Source organism: Gopherus evgoodei, chromosome 11 (assembly GCF_007399415.2).
Source record: "Gopherus evgoodei ecotype Sinaloan lineage chromosome 11, rGopEvg1_v1.p, whole genome shotgun sequence".
Classification (NCBI taxonomy): Eukaryota; Metazoa; Chordata; order Testudines; family Testudinidae; genus Gopherus; species Gopherus evgoodei.
In genome coordinates this window covers 42011940-42029823 of record NC_044332.1, presented here as the reverse complement: position 1 = coordinate 42029823, position 17884 = coordinate 42011940, and the positions used below count along the sequence as shown (strand labels likewise).

General features: G+C 37.8%; 1 protein-coding gene and 1 long non-coding RNA gene across 6 annotated transcripts in view; one reads left to right on the top strand and one right to left on the bottom strand.

The window, feature by feature from the left end:
* Nucleotides 1-17884, top strand: part of UBR3 (ubiquitin protein ligase E3 component n-recognin 3) — a 217063-nt gene that overhangs the window by 99124 nt on the left and 100055 nt on the right. For 3 of the 4 annotated variants that reach the window (XM_030580246.1, XM_030580243.1, XM_030580242.1), the window contains exons 21-25: nucleotides 1734-1838; nucleotides 5466-5639; nucleotides 5916-5948; nucleotides 7172-7632; nucleotides 12951-13039. In XM_030580246.1, the coding sequence (XP_030436106.1) occupies nucleotides 1734-1838; nucleotides 5466-5639; nucleotides 5916-5948; nucleotides 7172-7632; nucleotides 12951-13039 (862 nt within the window). The remainder of the gene's footprint in view (nucleotides 1-1733; nucleotides 1839-5465; nucleotides 5640-5915; nucleotides 5949-7171; nucleotides 7633-12950; nucleotides 13040-17884) is intronic. The other variant, XM_030580245.1, reaches the window with a different exon arrangement.
* LOC115659708 overlaps nucleotides 8592-17884 on the bottom strand; it is a 35648-nt gene continuing 26355 nt past the window's right edge. For both annotated transcript variants that reach the window (XR_004002635.1, XR_004002634.1), the window contains one exon: nucleotides 8592-9321. This is a non-coding gene — a long non-coding RNA (uncharacterized LOC115659708). The remainder of the gene's footprint in view (nucleotides 9322-17884) is intronic.

Genomic DNA, 17884 nt, shown 5'->3' with positions numbered 1-17884 from the left:
GGTAGTGATGTGTAGGCAAAGGAGCCAGTCTGTTGTGTGACCAGTTGTCTTGTGTGGAAATAACTTGTACAAGACCCATCGTTAACAGTGGGTTGGAGATTTTGTGCAATAGTATCCAGGTGTTATCTGTACAGATGTTGAAGCATTCAAGAAAAATGAAGTACAGTAGCAGACTCCTCTAGTGTGTCATTTCAGCATTTCCAGCAGTGCTTCTGAGAAGCCTTTGCTATCTGTAGTTGAATAGAGTTTCTAGGATTGTCTGTTGATTTGCAGATGAGGTGAATAGTCTTGTTTTTCTAGTGGAGCCTTTCCTGCACGTGAAGACTGGCTAGGAGTGGAATTCTGCTCTACTCTCATTTAATGCATTGGAAGGGTATGGCGAATGAGAATTAGGGAGGGACAGTGTGAGCCAGTATTGGGTTTGTAGTGTCATGCTAACCATGTCTTAATAAAAAGAAACCTAGATGGGGTTCTCATCCTCTAAGGTTCTGATAGATCAAGGGTCAACAAGTCAATACTCAAACTCTCAGCACTGTGAGTGCGTGATCTCAATTAACAACTGCATGAGTTGTTCTTATCTCATTGCTATAAACCTTACATTTCTGATGTTTTGTTTTTTCTTGCTAGCACTGGGAGTTTGGATGGGTGCATGGTGGTAGGCAGAAAATGCATTTTAATGGGAGCAGAATAACTGCCTGTCTATGGTACTTTATTTGTACTTAAGCAGTGGGAAAGGCTCCTGCTGATAAAGTTCTGTCTCTGAGTACTGAACAGTAGGGTAGGAGCCAGGTACTATGCCTTTCTTAGTTTTTCATTTTCACTTTTTTTCCATCTTCGCCCCCTTTTCTTTGTAAACTTGAGGAGTTTTAGTCTTCATAGGCTTCTGCTAAAAGGAGTTTCTGGACTGTAGGAGGGGGGGAAAGGAAAACAATAATTCTTTGTTACATTTAAATGTCCTTCCAGCAGACTCATTCAGGAAAGTTAGGAGGACTTGAGATACCTACTTGAAGATCCCAAATCTTTTGTTTTTATAGGCTTTCAGGAGTCAGGCAAACTGGGAGATGGATACTGGGTTGGAGTCTAGAAACCATGTAGAGTTTTCTCTTGAGGAAAAGAATGGCATTTAAGTTGTTGGGGTACTTCAGCGTAAACATCCCAGTAAGACGATTAGGGCAGTTGACCTATCTGAGAGCTATTGTTTCAGACTGTCATTCCTTGTAGCTGCAGTAGGATAGCACCAAATCAATTCACATTGGCAGCCTTCCTTCACGATTCTAAGAGCAAGAAACTTGTATTTCAAATAAGAGCTTAAATTCTGAATGAAAGAGTTGGGCAACAGAAGTATTGATGTGGCATACTGTCTGTCTAGCTGCTCTTTTTAAGACATTCCCACTCAGGATTCCACTCTCAATAAGTATGGCTCCTGAGAGTATGCAAAGAAAAAGGTTTGGTATTTTCAAGCAGGTGTTTCAAATCCATCTACCTTCTCTGAAGGAGCTTACTTGGAAGGGCATTCAGTTGTAAGTGGAAAAAGGCTCATGTTCTGTGGCAGCAAATCTTATGTGAATCCCTTATCTGCCCCCATCAAGAGGAAATCTTGGTTACCTTCTTTATCTTTCAGTTTAGGTTACAGACCTCTTCCATCAGTTTCTTTGGCAGCTGTCTTTGCACTTTTCATATGAGGGTCTCAAAATGTTCATCTTCTGAGTTACAGGTATAATTTTTTTTTCTAGATATTGATGGATCATCAAAATTTGTCCGAACATGTCCTTTGCATGGTTTTGTATTTGATTGAATTGGGACTGGAAGATTCACAAGAGCAGGAGTCTGATGAAGAAGTAAGTATTAAATGTCATTATTTTTTTCCTTTTTAATAAGGAAAGTATTATTTATATATAATCTTTAAACAATAAAATTAAGAAGCTGTAGGCATGATTTAAAACCAAATTTAATAATGAGAATTTTAAAATTTGATCAGGGATACTGGATTAAGTCATTTTATCATATAACCAGGGATCAGTTTGAGGCTACTTAATATTTCTGTCTCAGGTTACAGCAAAGTAGGCAGTTTAAATGGCTTTATTATTTGTTGATATGACTGTGATTGAACATTGCCAAATTGCTGAAATTAGCTGCTGTTGGAATTTGTTCTCTTATTTCCTCCTATTTTAAATAAGTCTTCATGAAACAGTATCATTTTAGTAGTGTAACCTGAAGACTTGGCACCTAATCATGCAGTCCATACTTATATGCAATTTCAATGGGATTTACGTTTGTAAGCTAGGTTTACAAGATGGGGCTCTTGATCCAATATTTTTTTGGATTTCAGGACCCTCCCTTAAGATTTGGGATATTTCCTGGGAAAATTTTCTTGAGAAAATAAATAATATCTAGTTAATAAAGTTTCTTCAGGAGTGTTTTGCTTAACTTTTGTTTTAAATTAATATGTGTTTTTGAATATCATAAGGTAGCATACAGTTGTGAAAATTAAATTAAAATCTTGTAGTGCATGTGCTGGAATGGTCTGTTTAATCCTAATGGACTTCTGTGTCCATAATATGGGCGGTGCAGTGGTTTTGGCTGATATTTAGTAAATGATTGCTTGAAGATGGTTATAGAAAATGAACTGACTATAAAGCTCACTTAAAGAATAGCTTTCAAGTATCTCTTAACTAATATATCAAGTTGAGAACAGGCAAGCATATTGGTCTTCTCGCTTTCAGTATTCTTACTCATTACAAAAAATCATAGAAAACATAAAAATTGCAAAAATTATCAAATGAATTCACAGCAGCAGGTCTGCAAAGGTTTGTCACAATGACCAGGTCAAACTCTTATTAAGGTTTGGCTTTTTCATGATGAAAAGAGGTTTTCAAAGCCTATCTGTACTCACCAAAAAACCCCTTAAACAATGAGATGTTCAGAGAATTCATGGCGATCAATAATATTCTAATAGCTAAAAACAAATAAAAACTCCTACATGTTCTATGAAGCTAGAGTAGGTCTGTCTAATTGCACAATATTAATCTTCACACCAGTGCTTAGTCACCAACTGAAGGCTACACAAACAAAACGTAGTAAAGATACCTTTTTTTTTCTTTTTTTTTTTTTTTTAGTAGCTTTAAAATTGAGTATCCCACATCTGGGGGGATTCTTTACAGGGAGGATATTGTAAGAGTAAGCTGAGAGCCATTCGGGTTGTTCCACATGGTCAGGTTCCTGTACCTGCACAGAGTCCATTGACGTCAGTGAGACTCCATGTGGATGGAAAAAGTAATATGCAGGATCAGGGGCCAAGGTAAAATTTCCATTTTCCATGGACTTTTGAAAAAGTTAGAATCAAAGTGTTCCCTTTAAAATGCTTCTATAACTCCCAATGGCTGGAAATTGAAGCTTGACAAGTTCAGACTGGAAGTGAAGTGCTTTTTTTTAGCATTAGGGGTCATTCATCGTTGAAACTACTTAAGAAGGGATATGGTGGATTCTCCATCACCTGAAATCTTTAAATCAAGATTGAGTGTCTGTCTTAAGTACAGACTGTAGTTCAAACACAAGTTATTGGGTTTGATACAGCAGTTTCCTAGGTGTAATTCTATGGCTTATTTTATGCAGGTAGTCAGACTAGATAACCACAATGATCTCTCTGCCTTTAAAATCTGTAAATTTGCAGAATTTGGTCCCAGACATTACATAAAGGAAGCAAAATCTAAAGTATTTTTGTTAATGAATTTAACAAACAAATTTTATTCCCAGAACCCTACTGTTCCATTATTTAATGTAATGTGCAAACTAGGAAATGAATGAAGTGAAGCCATATTTTGGATACCTTAATAAGAAACATCATATGAAAAAGGAGAGAGCACTTAGGACAGAAACTCTACTTTTAAAAACTGTTTTTAAAATGGAGATAAAGTGGTGGTGGATGAGAGGAAGTTATCATTCCTTAAATTTACTTGATAGCATTACAGTTCCAGAACAACAGTTCTCAAACCATCTCACAGTTTTTGTATAGCTGAACAACCCATTTAGAACAGTACTGAAAACAGCATCCAGTTTAGTGTGTTTAAGTGAGAAATTTTCATGGAGGAATCCCAGTAACCATTGGAGAAATCATTGTCTCTTACCCATGTAACTTCAGCGCTGAAAATACTGAGGTCATTAAATATTAGTACTGTAGATGACGATATCTAGAATACCAGTGAAAGAGATAATATTTGATAAAAACAGTCTTATTATGCTTCTATTATATATTTGACCTGTGCAGGGGTTCTCAAACTTCATTGCACCATGACCCACTTCAGACAATAAAATTACTACATGATCCCAGGAGGGGATATCAAAGCCTGAGCCAGCCCGAGCCCCCGGTGTGGGGACCAAAGCTGTAGTCCAAGGACTTCAGCTCCAGGCACGGGGCCTGTAACGTGAGTCATGATGCCCAGGGTTGAAGCCCTCAGGCTTTGGTCTCAGACACCAGAAAGTCTAAGACAGCCCTAGTGACCCCATTAAAATGGAGTCGGGACCACTTTGGGGTCCCAACCCACAGTTTGAGAACTGCTGACCTAGAATATTACTTTTTTTTTGGCAAAATGAAAAGCACTAGAAGGCAGTGATGTACCAATAGCTTTCTTCAAAATAATGAATTTCACATTACCTTTTCCAACCAGTGTAAGAACCTAGATAGATAGGTCTTGAATATATGTGGTTCTATGTAGGTCAGCTAGTCCGTGCCCCTAACTAGTGCAGGATTTTTCCTTACAATATATTTTTTTTCATTGCTTTATCCAGTTCTGTTTTATATGACTCAGGCAACTAGACTTCTGCTATTCTCCTTAGAGCAGGGGGTTCTCAAACTGGGGATCAGGACCTCTCAGGGGTTTGTGAGGTTATTGCATGGGGGGTCGCGAGCTGTCAGCCTCCACCCCAAACCCTGCTTTGCTTCCAGCATTTATATATTAAAAAGTGTTTTTAATTTATAAGGGGGGTTGCACTCAGAGGCTTGCTATGTGAAAGGGGTCACCACTAAAATTTTTGAGAACCACTGACTTAGAAGATTAGTTTACCCTATACTAGAGTTTACTGTTAGAAATGTTGTCACATTACTCTCAGTTCATACCAATTTTTACTACCCTGAAGAATTCCTTTCCTCCTCATGCATGCTCTCTTTATATACTTATAGATGCTTATATTTGAACAAAATATAATCTGTACATTTTTTGAGGTTCTCAGTCCAACAGTCTATCACTAGCATTTTTGAAGATCTGTATCATTTTTACCAAGGTACATATTCCAGTGTATGGTTCCCTTTTACTGCACAGATAATAATCAGCTTTGGTACAGTTCTAAAAACAACATTTATTTATCACTGTGTGTGTGTGTGTATGTATATGTGTGTGTGTTATATATATACATATATATACACACACACATTTTTTCCATTGATTTGTTTTTCATGGCTATTACTCTAGGATTCTGTTGGTGAACATGAACGTTGCCATGACAGTTGGTTTCCAAGTAGTAACTTGGTGTCTAACATGCGTCACTTTATTAACTATGTCCGAGTGAGAGTACCAGAGACTGCTCCAGAAGTAAAGAGAGAACCACCTGCAAGTACCAGCTCTGATGGTTTAGCTTCTTCCCAAGTAAGTGTAAAGAAATCCCAGGGTTTTTTTGCCTTCTTTAAAAAGAATGCCAGAAAAATGTAACTAATGTATTAATTTTTTTTTGAAGACCATTTAATTTACCTTAATATTGATTAGTTTTATAAGTTTATCAGGAGTGTTTTTCCTCACCAATATTCCTACATTATTTCTGTGACAGGATTATTCCTAAAGTGTGGAAGTTATTTCAAAACATACTTTTTTCCAAATGACCATTTTTAATTCCACCCTCTTTTCCCACCCTGCCCAACCTACCAGAGTCCAAGGCGGTCTAAGAGCCTTCAAAGAGAGGTAGATTTGTGTGCAGTTTGTATTCTAATGCCTTTAACTGGCAACATGGCTTTACCTATGCTCACCGTAACTTCCAGTGCAATCCATTTATTTCTGAGACTTTTTTTTATTTTGCAAGTATTTATGCATTTTGTCAGCCTCTCATTCTTAAATAATAGACTAATAGACTTGAATGACTTACAATTTGACATAATTTGGTTTTTAAAATAATTTCCATCAATCAAAGGTATTAAATGTTGGTTTTTTTTGCTGGCCTACTGCTGGAGCAAATACGGGCTCACCATAATATGTGCCTTTGTTTGTTTGTGTTTTGCCACTGCAGATGGCACACTAATGTTATTAACATTTAATAATGTTATGTTGTCTAGCTTCTCATATCTGAATACACTTAACCTATTAATGTGATGTAGAAAGTATATTTGAAATGATTAATGGCAAATTGGTTTGTTTTTGTGGAAGCAAAATTAATTTTTACAAACTGGAATCATAAAAGATTTATAACCAGTAGATAATCCAGTCTCTATTGTCATTGTTTTTACATAAGAAAACCAGATTTAAAGAAAGCTACAGCACTGAAATGTAGTTTATATAGCTGGTATTTTTGTGTGTTAGCACAACATTTTTTTTGCAATAAAAACTGGCCATGATTAAAAATAAATAAATAAATGGGAGTGCCTAAATAGACTCCCCACTCCATATTTAGTCACCTAAATAATTGGCTGCTGTTGAGTGCTCAGCTTTTCTGGAAAAAGAGGACACAGTTTAAAAAAAAAAAAGGATCCAAAAGTTAAGCTCCTAATGCCACATTTAGGCACTTAAAAAGTAACTTGATTCCCTATAGTTTTGATCACTCAACAGCTCCCACTGAGTTCAGTATCTTAATGTTAAATATGAAATTGATTATTTGCTGTTCAGCTAAAATATATATATACTTTATATTTTCATACCTGGCTTTTTATATTTATGAGTATAATCAATATGTATAAAAGCATGTTGGACATGCAGGAATATTTTGAATATAGAAATATTTTTAAATTATGGCAAAATAACTAATAATTGCTTGGGAAGAGGAAATTAAAGGCATAGGAATGGCTTCATTGTTTTTTCATTAGCTAGCTGTTGGAAGCTGAAAAGATGTTGCCTGTAGTTTTGCAAAACGATTATTGTTGATTCTTGTACTCCCTTTTATTAATCCACTACATAGAGCTCTTTCTTTTTTTAAGAACTCAGGGACAGCTCAAGTGTTCAGCTTGGTTGCAGAACGTAGAAAGAAATTTCAGGAAATTATCAATCGCAATAGTAGTGAAGCAAGTCAGGTAGTTCGTCCCAAGACATCAATGAAATGGTCAGCACCTGGTGCAACACCACAGCTAACCACAGCCATTCTGGAAATCAAAGAAAGCATATTGTCCCTGCTAATCAAACTTCATCATAAACTCTCAGGAAAACAAAATTCTTACTATCCTCCATGGTTTGATGATATGGAGGTTTTAATCCAACCAGAAATTCCTAAATATTCTCATGGTGATGGGATGACAGCAGTAGAAAGAATTTTATTGAAAGCTGCAGTACAAAGCAGATTGAATAAACGGATCATTGAAGAGATATGCAGAAAAGTGACTCCTCCTGTACCACCGAAAAAGATTAGTCCTGCAGAGAAGAAAACCTTGGACAAAGAGGAAAGGTAATATATTAAAAATAATATGGGGCACAATGGAGGGGGGGATGGTATGTACCCCTGTCCATCTGATAAATTGATCCATCTCTTCGGCAGTAATTGCTGAACCAACAAATAATTTACCAGCAAATTAAAAATCTTAACTTATAACTCTAGTCTTTAACAGCCAGTCCTGCAAGCTGCCTGATTCGTGTGTGTGTTGAGTGTCATCAGCACCTTGCAGGATTGGGCCTTTACATGAAGAAATTCTTGGGGAAAAGTTTCCTGCTGTGTGTATAACTAATGATAGCATATGTTCTTGTTTTTGTAACACTTGTCTTCCCTTTCCTTAACCCTTCCCATTGTTCCTGATCATTTCTTGTCATGTTATATGTGAGGTCTTTGGATTGGGGATCATGACTTTTGTCTGCATCAGTGGTTCTCAACCATTTTTGGTCCATGATCAAAAACATAGATTCTGGACATTCAGGGCTACAAAATAAAGAACTTTAAAGCACACACATTTTAATGTATAGAACAGCTGTTACTATCTGAAGACTTTCTCTCCTTTCCTAGTCTTTGAGCCAGCTGTACTTTTGGGAGGATGAAAAGGGAGATAAATTCTCTACATTAGTAAAAACAAGGAAGAAACTGTTTCCATGGCAGATAGATATTTTTTTTTTTAAATAAGGCAGTTTGAAGCTGACCATGGGCTTGCAAGGTTGGAATAAGATTAGGAGAGATGGATTAGTGGGCACATAATGACATTGTATGTCTGATAAAGTGCACAGTCACGTTTGTTGTCTCTGTGTATACCTGTGTGTATATTGTAGTAGGAGAGATGTAAGTTCTGTATAAAGATTGTCTAATGCATTTTTCCTACTTTTTTTTTTGTTTGTTTGTTTTTTTGTGGAGCACTAGTGCCTCTATTGTTTTCGGTATGATTTTGAAAATTGGCAGGAGGATAATCCTGGGGTCAGGGAAGTGCCTGTTGATGTTCGCATCAAAATCTGTTCAGATTTGGCAGAGAGAAGTTTTCAAAAATTGCTGTGTGCAGTTTGTGTTATGCCCAGAAGAGTATGCTAGCAGCTTGCTACTAAAATTGCTCAACATTCAGTGCTTTCCAGCATGTCACTCGTGCCACACAGAATTGTGCTTCTGGATGGGGCACAGTCACACACAGCGTGTTTTTCCCTCTCTCTCTCTCTCTCTCTCTCTCTCTCTCTCTCTCTCTCTCTGTTTTTAAAGTACTTGGATAGAACATGCAAAAAGTTATGTTAAAAGAATATTAATTTGCAAAAAATAATGTGTGATCATGAAATTGAAAAGTATCGTAGTGCATATGCAGATAGGACAGAATTAAGGTTGTATGAGGAACTTTTGATGATCTACTGTGCAACCTTAATAACATTAAGTAAATAGGGGATATTTTTGTGTGTGATTGGGTACACACCTACATACAGAATGTCACATCTGAATTTATTTTTGGTTTATTTTATTTGAAGAAAAATGCATTTCCAGTAACTTTCATACAGTTACATTTCTAGTAACTTTTGGAGAACCAGAGAGACTTCAGTGAAGGATTGGATCATCTAGCAGGTCAGTTTGCCCTTTGTTGCTCAAGGAAACACTTTTCTTTCTTGAAAAGATCAGCTTTCTTCTGAGCTGTTCCATCTTCAAGTGGTTTACTTGTCATGATAATATTGGTATGAACAGCTGAAAGAAATCCAGGAATAGAATAGATCAGCCTGATCCATTTTTTCAGTCTTTTATAAAAACTATAAATTTCTAAGAACATAAAGTGTGTGTGTATGTATAGTGTACTTGTAATTTCAATTTGTTTTAAAATGGTTTGGGAAAGTTTTTTTTTTTTTAATAACAAAATTAATTCTATTCTAGTTGAATAGAAATATAATATAGACTTTAAGAACGGTAGGATTCTAAGACATCCAGCTTTTAGGCACTTCAAGAAAAGCTATACCGGCTGGAGTGGCAAAGGAGAAAGCTGGCCTTTTCAGAAAAGACCAGTGCAACCTTGAGTAATTAAGGGTAAATGATGTGCTGTATGATCAATTCTCTCACTGAAGTCTTTGTGGGTGCTTAAAATTACTGTAGGCTTTAGACTCATACAAAACCTTAATACTGGAAGTGTATTTTTCTTTAAATAGAATAAACACAAAATAAATTCACATTATGAACCATATTATCTAAATACCTCGACTAAATATAAAATCAAAACTAAATATAAACTAAACACTACAAAATAAAAATTAAAACTTTTTTCAATCATTCAGTGAACTAAAGAAGAAACTTTTGAATGTGAAACTTGCTTTTTTTAAAGTGTACTGATCGTCTCTTTAAAAACACAGTGTTGCACTTTGAAATACTTATGCCTTAGTTGTGTAACTGGGGATTCTTCAGTTTATACAGAGGGGAAGAGAGAATAAGTGAAACAGGACTGTATTTTTCATATAATAAAGGGTAATTCATGCTTTTTCTCTGTAAAGGATGTGACATTTGAGCAGACATGTTCTGAATACTTTTATGTTGAATAAAGCTCAAAGGATCATGTGATAATAAAAAATGATAATTTCCAGTTCTTTTACATTCAAGTGACTATTTTTCCACCTTCTTGAATCAGCAATGATGTTGTAAAGACTTGAAACAAATATTCTAAGAGGCAGTACCTTGTGACCGTTTAGAATTAAAATGGATCTAATCTGGTGACTGTGAGCAGCATGAATCTAAGCTTCAATTTACATTTGTATTTCAGGCCTAGTTTTTTAATAATGAAGATTGAGCAGGCAGTGTTTAAGCACTCAGTGATGACCCATTTCTAGTTACCTTAATCTACAAAGGCAAACTTGGCATCTCCCACATGATCGATTGTCACCATAGAAACCAAGACATAGAGTTAGAGAGACTGAACTGCTCAATATTTTTCAGCCTCAGTGTCTTAGGCCCTTGGGCCATCACGGAAGATTACTGAGCTGTACTGAATCTGTCAGAGTTTGTTTATGTCTCCTTATTAAGGTTCTCTATTTACAGTCAGACTGTTTTAGTAAAAGCAAAGCATAAGTTGAGGAAAAAATTCCAGGGAAAAATTGCTACAATAATTCTAATAGGAGGTTGTCTCACATTACTGATGCATCCTCTAAAATAATCAATCTTAAAATTGTTGTAAGAGAATTTTTTTTTAAAAAGTGGTAACTTCTCAATGTGACAAATAATCACGTGCACATGCAAGGATACTTGAATTCTAAAAATTCCTAAGAAAATTTACGAAGTTAAATAATACTTGCCCAAGAAAAACAATTACTAATTACTCTTGCCCTTTCTTAAAACTATATTTTACTTAATCTGTGTAAATAATTTCATTACTAGGGTCCTATTGATACACCATACAATTCATTGTGATTTAATTTTAAGGGTTTTATTTCCTTTAAAATATAAAATTTTATATTTCCATATAATGCGTGTGTGCGTCATTTTTCTCAGTAAATGGGAAGGGAGAGGAGGATGGGGCAGCCTATAGAGAGCCTAGTGACTGACTCCTCCAAATACTCAAACAATTAATAGATACCATTATACTTATTGTAATATTTTAAAATGCATCTTAAAATAAATTAGTGAGTTTTCTTTGTTAATATGACCATAACTGTGCAAAGCCCTTTTCCAAAACATTTCCAAAGCAAACTTAATTTTAAAAAATAAATTGGAATGACAAAACAGTGAATATCCCAGCTATAGAAGTTCATTTCAGAATTATTTGTTTATTGGTTCTAATTAATTTGTGTTTTTGGGTGGGAAGAGTGTGATGAGGAGAAACCAGGCCCGTGAAAGATAATGAGCAGGCAGCACTGGAATTTAAAGGCCACTTTTTTCCCATCAGTGTAAGCAACTGCTTTATGAGGTTTTTCAATACCTTACCAATGATTTTAATCCTTGCTATCATCTTTGGTTGAAAAAAGTAATTCAGACTTGATTCTAGTGTTGTGTTGGGGCTCTTTATGAGCAGAGTTTGGATATTTTCCCAGGCTGTTTTATGCTGAATAGTTTATACACCTCCACCTTGATATAACGCAATCCGATATAACATGAATTCAATATAATATGAATTCGGTGGGAGAAGGCTGCGCACTCTGGTGGATCAAAGAATGTTTAATATAACACAGTTTCACCTATAAGATAAGATAAGGTAAGATTTTTTGGCTCCTGAGACAGAGTTATATCAAGGTAGAAGTGTACTAATTTTGTGATGATGATATAGTCACATGAAACTGAATGTATGGAGTTACCATATTTCTTTCATTCCATTTGAACTTGGAACCAGTTAGTAGGTAGCAACTCAGGAAGAGCATTAATGATCTTATGGTTAAAGCAGTTGAATAATACTCAGAACAATTTAGTTCTTCCTCTGGCTCTTCTATGAACTTCCTTTGTGATCCTGGGCAAGACACTGAAATCAAAATTCCCTAGGTGACCACTAATTGTGTGGTACACCTTTTATGGGGGCCCAATTTGAGACACCAAGAGCATGATTTTCAGAAGAGCTGAGCACTCAGAACTGCAGCTGAAGTCAATTGGAGCTGTGGATGTTCAGCATCTTTGGAAAAATCATCTCTAGGTTGCTTGAGCTGGATTAATGTTAGTGTTTCTTAACTTTTGAATGCTTGATGTTGCAACCTTAGCATCCTTTTATATATCTTATAATACATTTTGTACATATTTATAAATGGATAGCTAAAAACAAGAATTTGGTGTTTGTGCCCTCCTCCTACTCCAGGTCCTTTATCCTCTTTATCCCTGACCACAGGCAATGGCATACAAATCAGGCAGTTTTGTTGCTGGTTTTTGACCTGGACTAATAAATTTTAATCAGTATTTGCAAGGGTAGTAGAAAAGTATGGACACTAGAAGATGTTGGGGTGTGTTTATACTGATGCTGCCATTTTCCTCCGGCTTGCTTCCATTTTCTGGGAGTTGCTTTTCCCTGATGTGGTACAAAAATAACATTCAAGAGTAATGTCCTTATTTCTTCTACACTGGTAAGTCCTGATTAGATGATCATCCTTTGGTTTTGTTGGCTGGCTTTCATCCCTTCCAGTGCAACCAACAAAAACTACTCCTTATTTATCATCAGGGATCACTTCCAGGGTATGATTCCTCATTTGTCTGTCTAACAAATTAATGCAAAGAGGGGACTATGGTAAGTCTTGTGTCTCAGATAAAATTGTGTAGAGTGCTAACTGCTATGCTATCAACCCAAGAAAATAAATGTTTAACTCTTCTCTCACTGTTTATACCAGTTTCTCCCATTAATTTCTAATATCTCTTTCATGTAGACGACAAAAGGCCAGAGAGAGGCAACAAAAGTTGCTAGCTGAATTTGCTTCAAGACAGAAAAGCTTCATGGAAACTGCCATGGATGTTGGTAAGTTGTATTACTTATTTTATTGTATGTAGTTAAATTATTTTTTAAAAGTCTCTTGTAGCAATTTCTGTGCATTTGATGCTCCCACAGATGCTTACAAATGCAGTTTCTATTTAAAAAAAAAACCTGCTGCTTAATAAGACACCCTTTACAAATAAGCGACGTTTTCTGGACTTCAAATAATTCTTCAGACTGTGCACTTGCGTTGTATAGCTACTTACATCCTAGGACCTCCAGAGCACTTCACAAACACTGAACATCACAAAATTCATGTGACGCACAGACACATTCTGTACTTTTTACAGATGAACTGAGACAAAGTAATGGTAAGTGGCTTGACTCAGGAATTGAATCTGACTCCCAGTTGTGCTCTTTCACCGCCTGACCATGCTCTCTACCAAACAAAGCATAGCAATCATGAAAACTTCAGGAGTTAGTTTGTAGAACTGAGCCCAACCATCAATAAAGGGCAAACAGTTTTAACACAGGGAGGATAAAAGTTGATGGTTTAAAAAAAAAAAATTAAATATAATACATTTTTCTTTTTTAAAATAAACCTGTTTAAAATTGAAATTATGACAGCCTATGTTAGGCCTAAATGTACTGTAAACTATTGAAGTAATTTAAATAAAAAAAGCTGCAACGAGCCCTCTCACATGTTAATAGTTAAAGGATGCTGCTTTTTTAATTATATAGAGAATCAAAAGAAAAACATCTTAACTTCTGAGGTCAGCTGAAGCTTGATAAATCTATCACAATGTCATGTATTGTATTACTTTATATATTATTTTCAGACCATGAAGCGAATACTGGTATTTACTTTTTTCCAAATGTAAGTACTTTCAGTTTCTGTTGTGCAGAAAAGCCTTTGCATTAATTACTTTTGTTTTCAATTTAGCTAGCAGATACAGAGAGAATATTTTCTTCATTTGGACTAGTTCGCTCAAAGTTAAGATGACATTTTGGGGAGTTAAAAAGGCAGGAAAACTTGTTTTTCTTTTCAAACGTATAAATCAAAATCGAGTGGGAAGGGATGAGCTCTGCTAATTTAAAAAGCTTGAAGGGTGTGGGACCAGATTTAAAAAAATATTTAGGCACCTAAGGATTCAGATTGGTGCCTAATGGGATTTTCAAAAGTGTCTGAGTATGTTAGATGCCTAAGGCCTTGTCTACACCACAAAGTTGCAGCGCTGGTGAGGGAGTTATAGCGCTGCAACTTAGGAGGTGTACACATCTGCAGGGCATCACCGGCGCTGCAACTCCCTGTTTGCAGCGCTGGCCGCACACCCGTTGAAACTCGGGTGTAGAGGATCCAGCGCTGGTGATCCAGTGCTGGTCATCAGGTGTAAACACTCACCAGCGTTTTTCTTGACCTCCGTGGAATAAACCGGTATCCCAGCATACCAGAGGAAGCCTCTCTGGTAATCAAGCAGGTCTCCTTCCCCGCGGTTTGCAGGGGGGTTCGGGGAACGCGAGAGCAAACCGCGGGGAAGCAGGTCTCCTTCCCCGCGGTTTGCTCTCGCGTTCCCCTAACCCCCGTGCAAGCAGATCTCCTTCCCTGCGGTTTGCAGGGGGATTCGGGGAATGCGACAGCACACCGCGGGGAAGGAGATCTGCTTGCACGGGGGTTCAAAAAACACCGGAGCAAACTGCTGGGAAGGAGACCTGCTTGCAGGGGGGTTCGGGGAACACCGGAGCAAACCGCTGGGAAGGAGACCTGCTTGCACGGGGGTTCGGGGAACGCGACAGCACACCCCGGGGAAGGAGATCTGCTTGCACGGGGGTTCAAAAAACACCGGAGCAAACTGCTGGGAAGGAGACCTGCTTGCACGGGGGTTCGGGGAACGTGACAGCACACCGCGGGGAAGGAGATCTGCTTGGGGGGGGGGGGTGTTCGGGGAACACTGGAGCAAACCGCTGGGAAGGAGACCTGCTTGCACGGGGGTTCGGGGAACGCGACAGCACACCCCAGGGAAGGAGATCTGCTTGCACGGGGGTTCAAAAAACACCGGAGCAAACTGCTTGGAAGGAGACCTGCTTGCACGGGGGTTCGGGGAACACTGGAGCAAACCGCGGGGAAGGAGACCTGCTTCCCTGCGGTTTGCTCTCGCTTTCCCGTAGCCCCCCTTGAAGCCGCCCAACAGCGCTGCAGTGTGGCCACATCTCACACCACTTGCAGCGCTGGTTGCTGTAAGTGTGACCACTCTGCAGCGCTGGCCCTATACAGCTGTACTAATACAGCTGTAACAACCAGCGCTGCAAAATTGTAGATGTAGACATACCCTAACTCTTGTTGATTTTAATGGGAGTTAGCCACCTAACCTGTTAAAGTTTGAAAATCCCACTAGGCAGCTATTTTGCATCTTTAAGCACCTAAATACCTTTGAAAAAATCTGGTTTATGATAACTGGAAACAATCTGTCAATTCACTAACTAAAGTTAATACTTCATTTGTTTTAATACATCAGTTTTAAGTGCAAAAAATGTTTTGATTGTAGTTTTCTTAGATATCAAGCACATTTAAGGTAGTTTTATTTAACTAATGAAAACAATTTCAAAACAACTGCTGTTGTAAATTTTTAATTGATTTCCAATTTCTATCCAAATACAGCGTGACACAAAACCCTACCAAATCCCCCCCCCCATCATTTATTCAATAAGAAGTGGGTCAGTTATCATTTTTTAATATCACATAAAATCTGACTTTGAATAAATGTATAGTAAGCTATGTAATTGTTTAAATAAATTAGTGTAGATATAGTGTATCCTCCAGGCTATCAAAAAGTAGATCAAATTTAGTGGAAAGGCAAATATGGTTGCAAATTCCCATTTTAGTGGTTATACCAATCAATGAGAGCTAACCTTTTTTTAGGAAAATAACTAAAAATGCAAGCCAGGATAAAACCAATGATTTAAACCAAGGTTTCTTGCTCACTGATTTAGGTCATGATTAAAATTAGTGACTTAAAACTATTATAATTTAAATCAATCCACCCTGTTTAAGCAGAACTTTTATCTTATACAGTGATGTTCATACAAACTATAACCCAAACAAATTTTAGAATTAAATATTGTGGTTACAAGATTTAAAAAAATAGTAGAGGGTATGGGACATAGTAGAGGAAATAGTTTCATATATTTGAAAGTGCTTTTAGGTGTTTTATTAATGGAGTAGAGATACAGGAAGGCTGTTCCAGATGGAAAGAGTCACCAAAAAGAGTCTTTTACTGACTAGGTTGAGATTCTGTGAAGGGACAGCGCATGTAATGGAAATAGGGCAAAACAAAACCTGTAGAATGTTCTGAAATATGTTTATGGATGGCTTTAAAACCATGATTAACTTTGAATTGCAACTTGAAATGAAAGGTTAATGGAATTCTTCAGAGATATAATAAAAGAGATGTTTCGCTTCTTTGTACATGTGAGCATGCATTCTGCATAGGATAGATTCTGGAATCATTGAAGATTAGGTTGGCAGAGACCTCAGGAGGTCATCTAGTCCAACTCCCTGCTCAAAGCAGGACCAACCCCAACTAAATCATCCCAGCCAGGGCTTTGTCAAGTCGGGCCTTAAAAACCTCTAAGAGATTCCACCACCTCCCTAGGTAACCCATTCCAGTGCTTCAGCACTGTCCTAGTGAAATAATGTTTCCTAATATCTAACCTAGACCTCTCCCACTGCAACTTGCTTATTCTGTCATCTGCCACCACCAAGAACAGCCTAGCTCCATCCTCTTTGGAACCTCGCTTCAGGTTGTTGAAGGCTGCTATTAAATCCCTCCTCACTCTTCTCTTCTACAGATTAAATAGGCCCAGTTCCCTCAGCTTCTCCTCGTAAGTCATGTGCCCCAGCCCTCTAATCATTTTCGTTGCCCTCTGCTGGACTCTCCAGTTTGTCCATGTCCTTTCTGTAGTGGGAGGCCCAAAACTGACCTCAGTACTTCAGATGTGGCCTCACCAGTGCCGAATAGAGGGGAATAATCACTTCCCTCGATCTTCTGGCAGTGCTCCTACTAATGCAGCCCAATATGCCGTTAGCCCTCTTGGCAACAAGGGCAACTGTTGACTCATATCCAGCTTCTCATCCACTGTAATCCCCAGGTCTTTTTCTGCAGAACTGCTGCTTAACAAGTCGGTTCCCAGATGATAGCAGTGCATGGGATTCTTCTGTTCTAAATGCAGGACTCTGCACTTGTCTTTGTTGAACTTCATCAGATTTGTTTTGGCCCAATCCTCCAATTTGCCTAGGTCACTCTGAACCCTATCCCTATCCTCCAGCTTATCTACCTCTTTCCCCAGTTTAGTGTAATCCACAGACTTGTTGAGAGTGCAATCCATCCCATCATCCAGATCATTAATGTAGATGTTGAACAAAACCAGCTCCAAGACTGACCCCTGGGGCACTCCGCTTGATACCGGCTGCCAACTAGATATCGAGCTGTTGATCACTACCCGTTGAGCCCGATGACCTAGCCAGTTTTCTATGCATGTTATTGTCCATTCATCCAATCCATACTTTTTTAACCTGCTGGCAAGAATACTGTGGGAGACAGTATCAAAAGCTTTGCTAAAGTCAAGGTATATCATGTCCACCACTTTCCCTATATCTACAGAGCCAGTTATCTCATCATAGAAGGCAATCAGGTTGGTCAGGCATGACTTGCCCTTGGTGAATCCATATTGACTGTTCCTAATCACCTTCCTCTTCTCCAAGTGCTTCAAAATGGATTCCTTGAGGACCTGCTCTATGATTTTTCCAGGGACCGAGATGAGGCTGATCAGTCTGTAGTTCCCTGGATTCACCTTCTTTCCTTTTTTTAAAGTTGGGCACTATGCTTGCCTTTT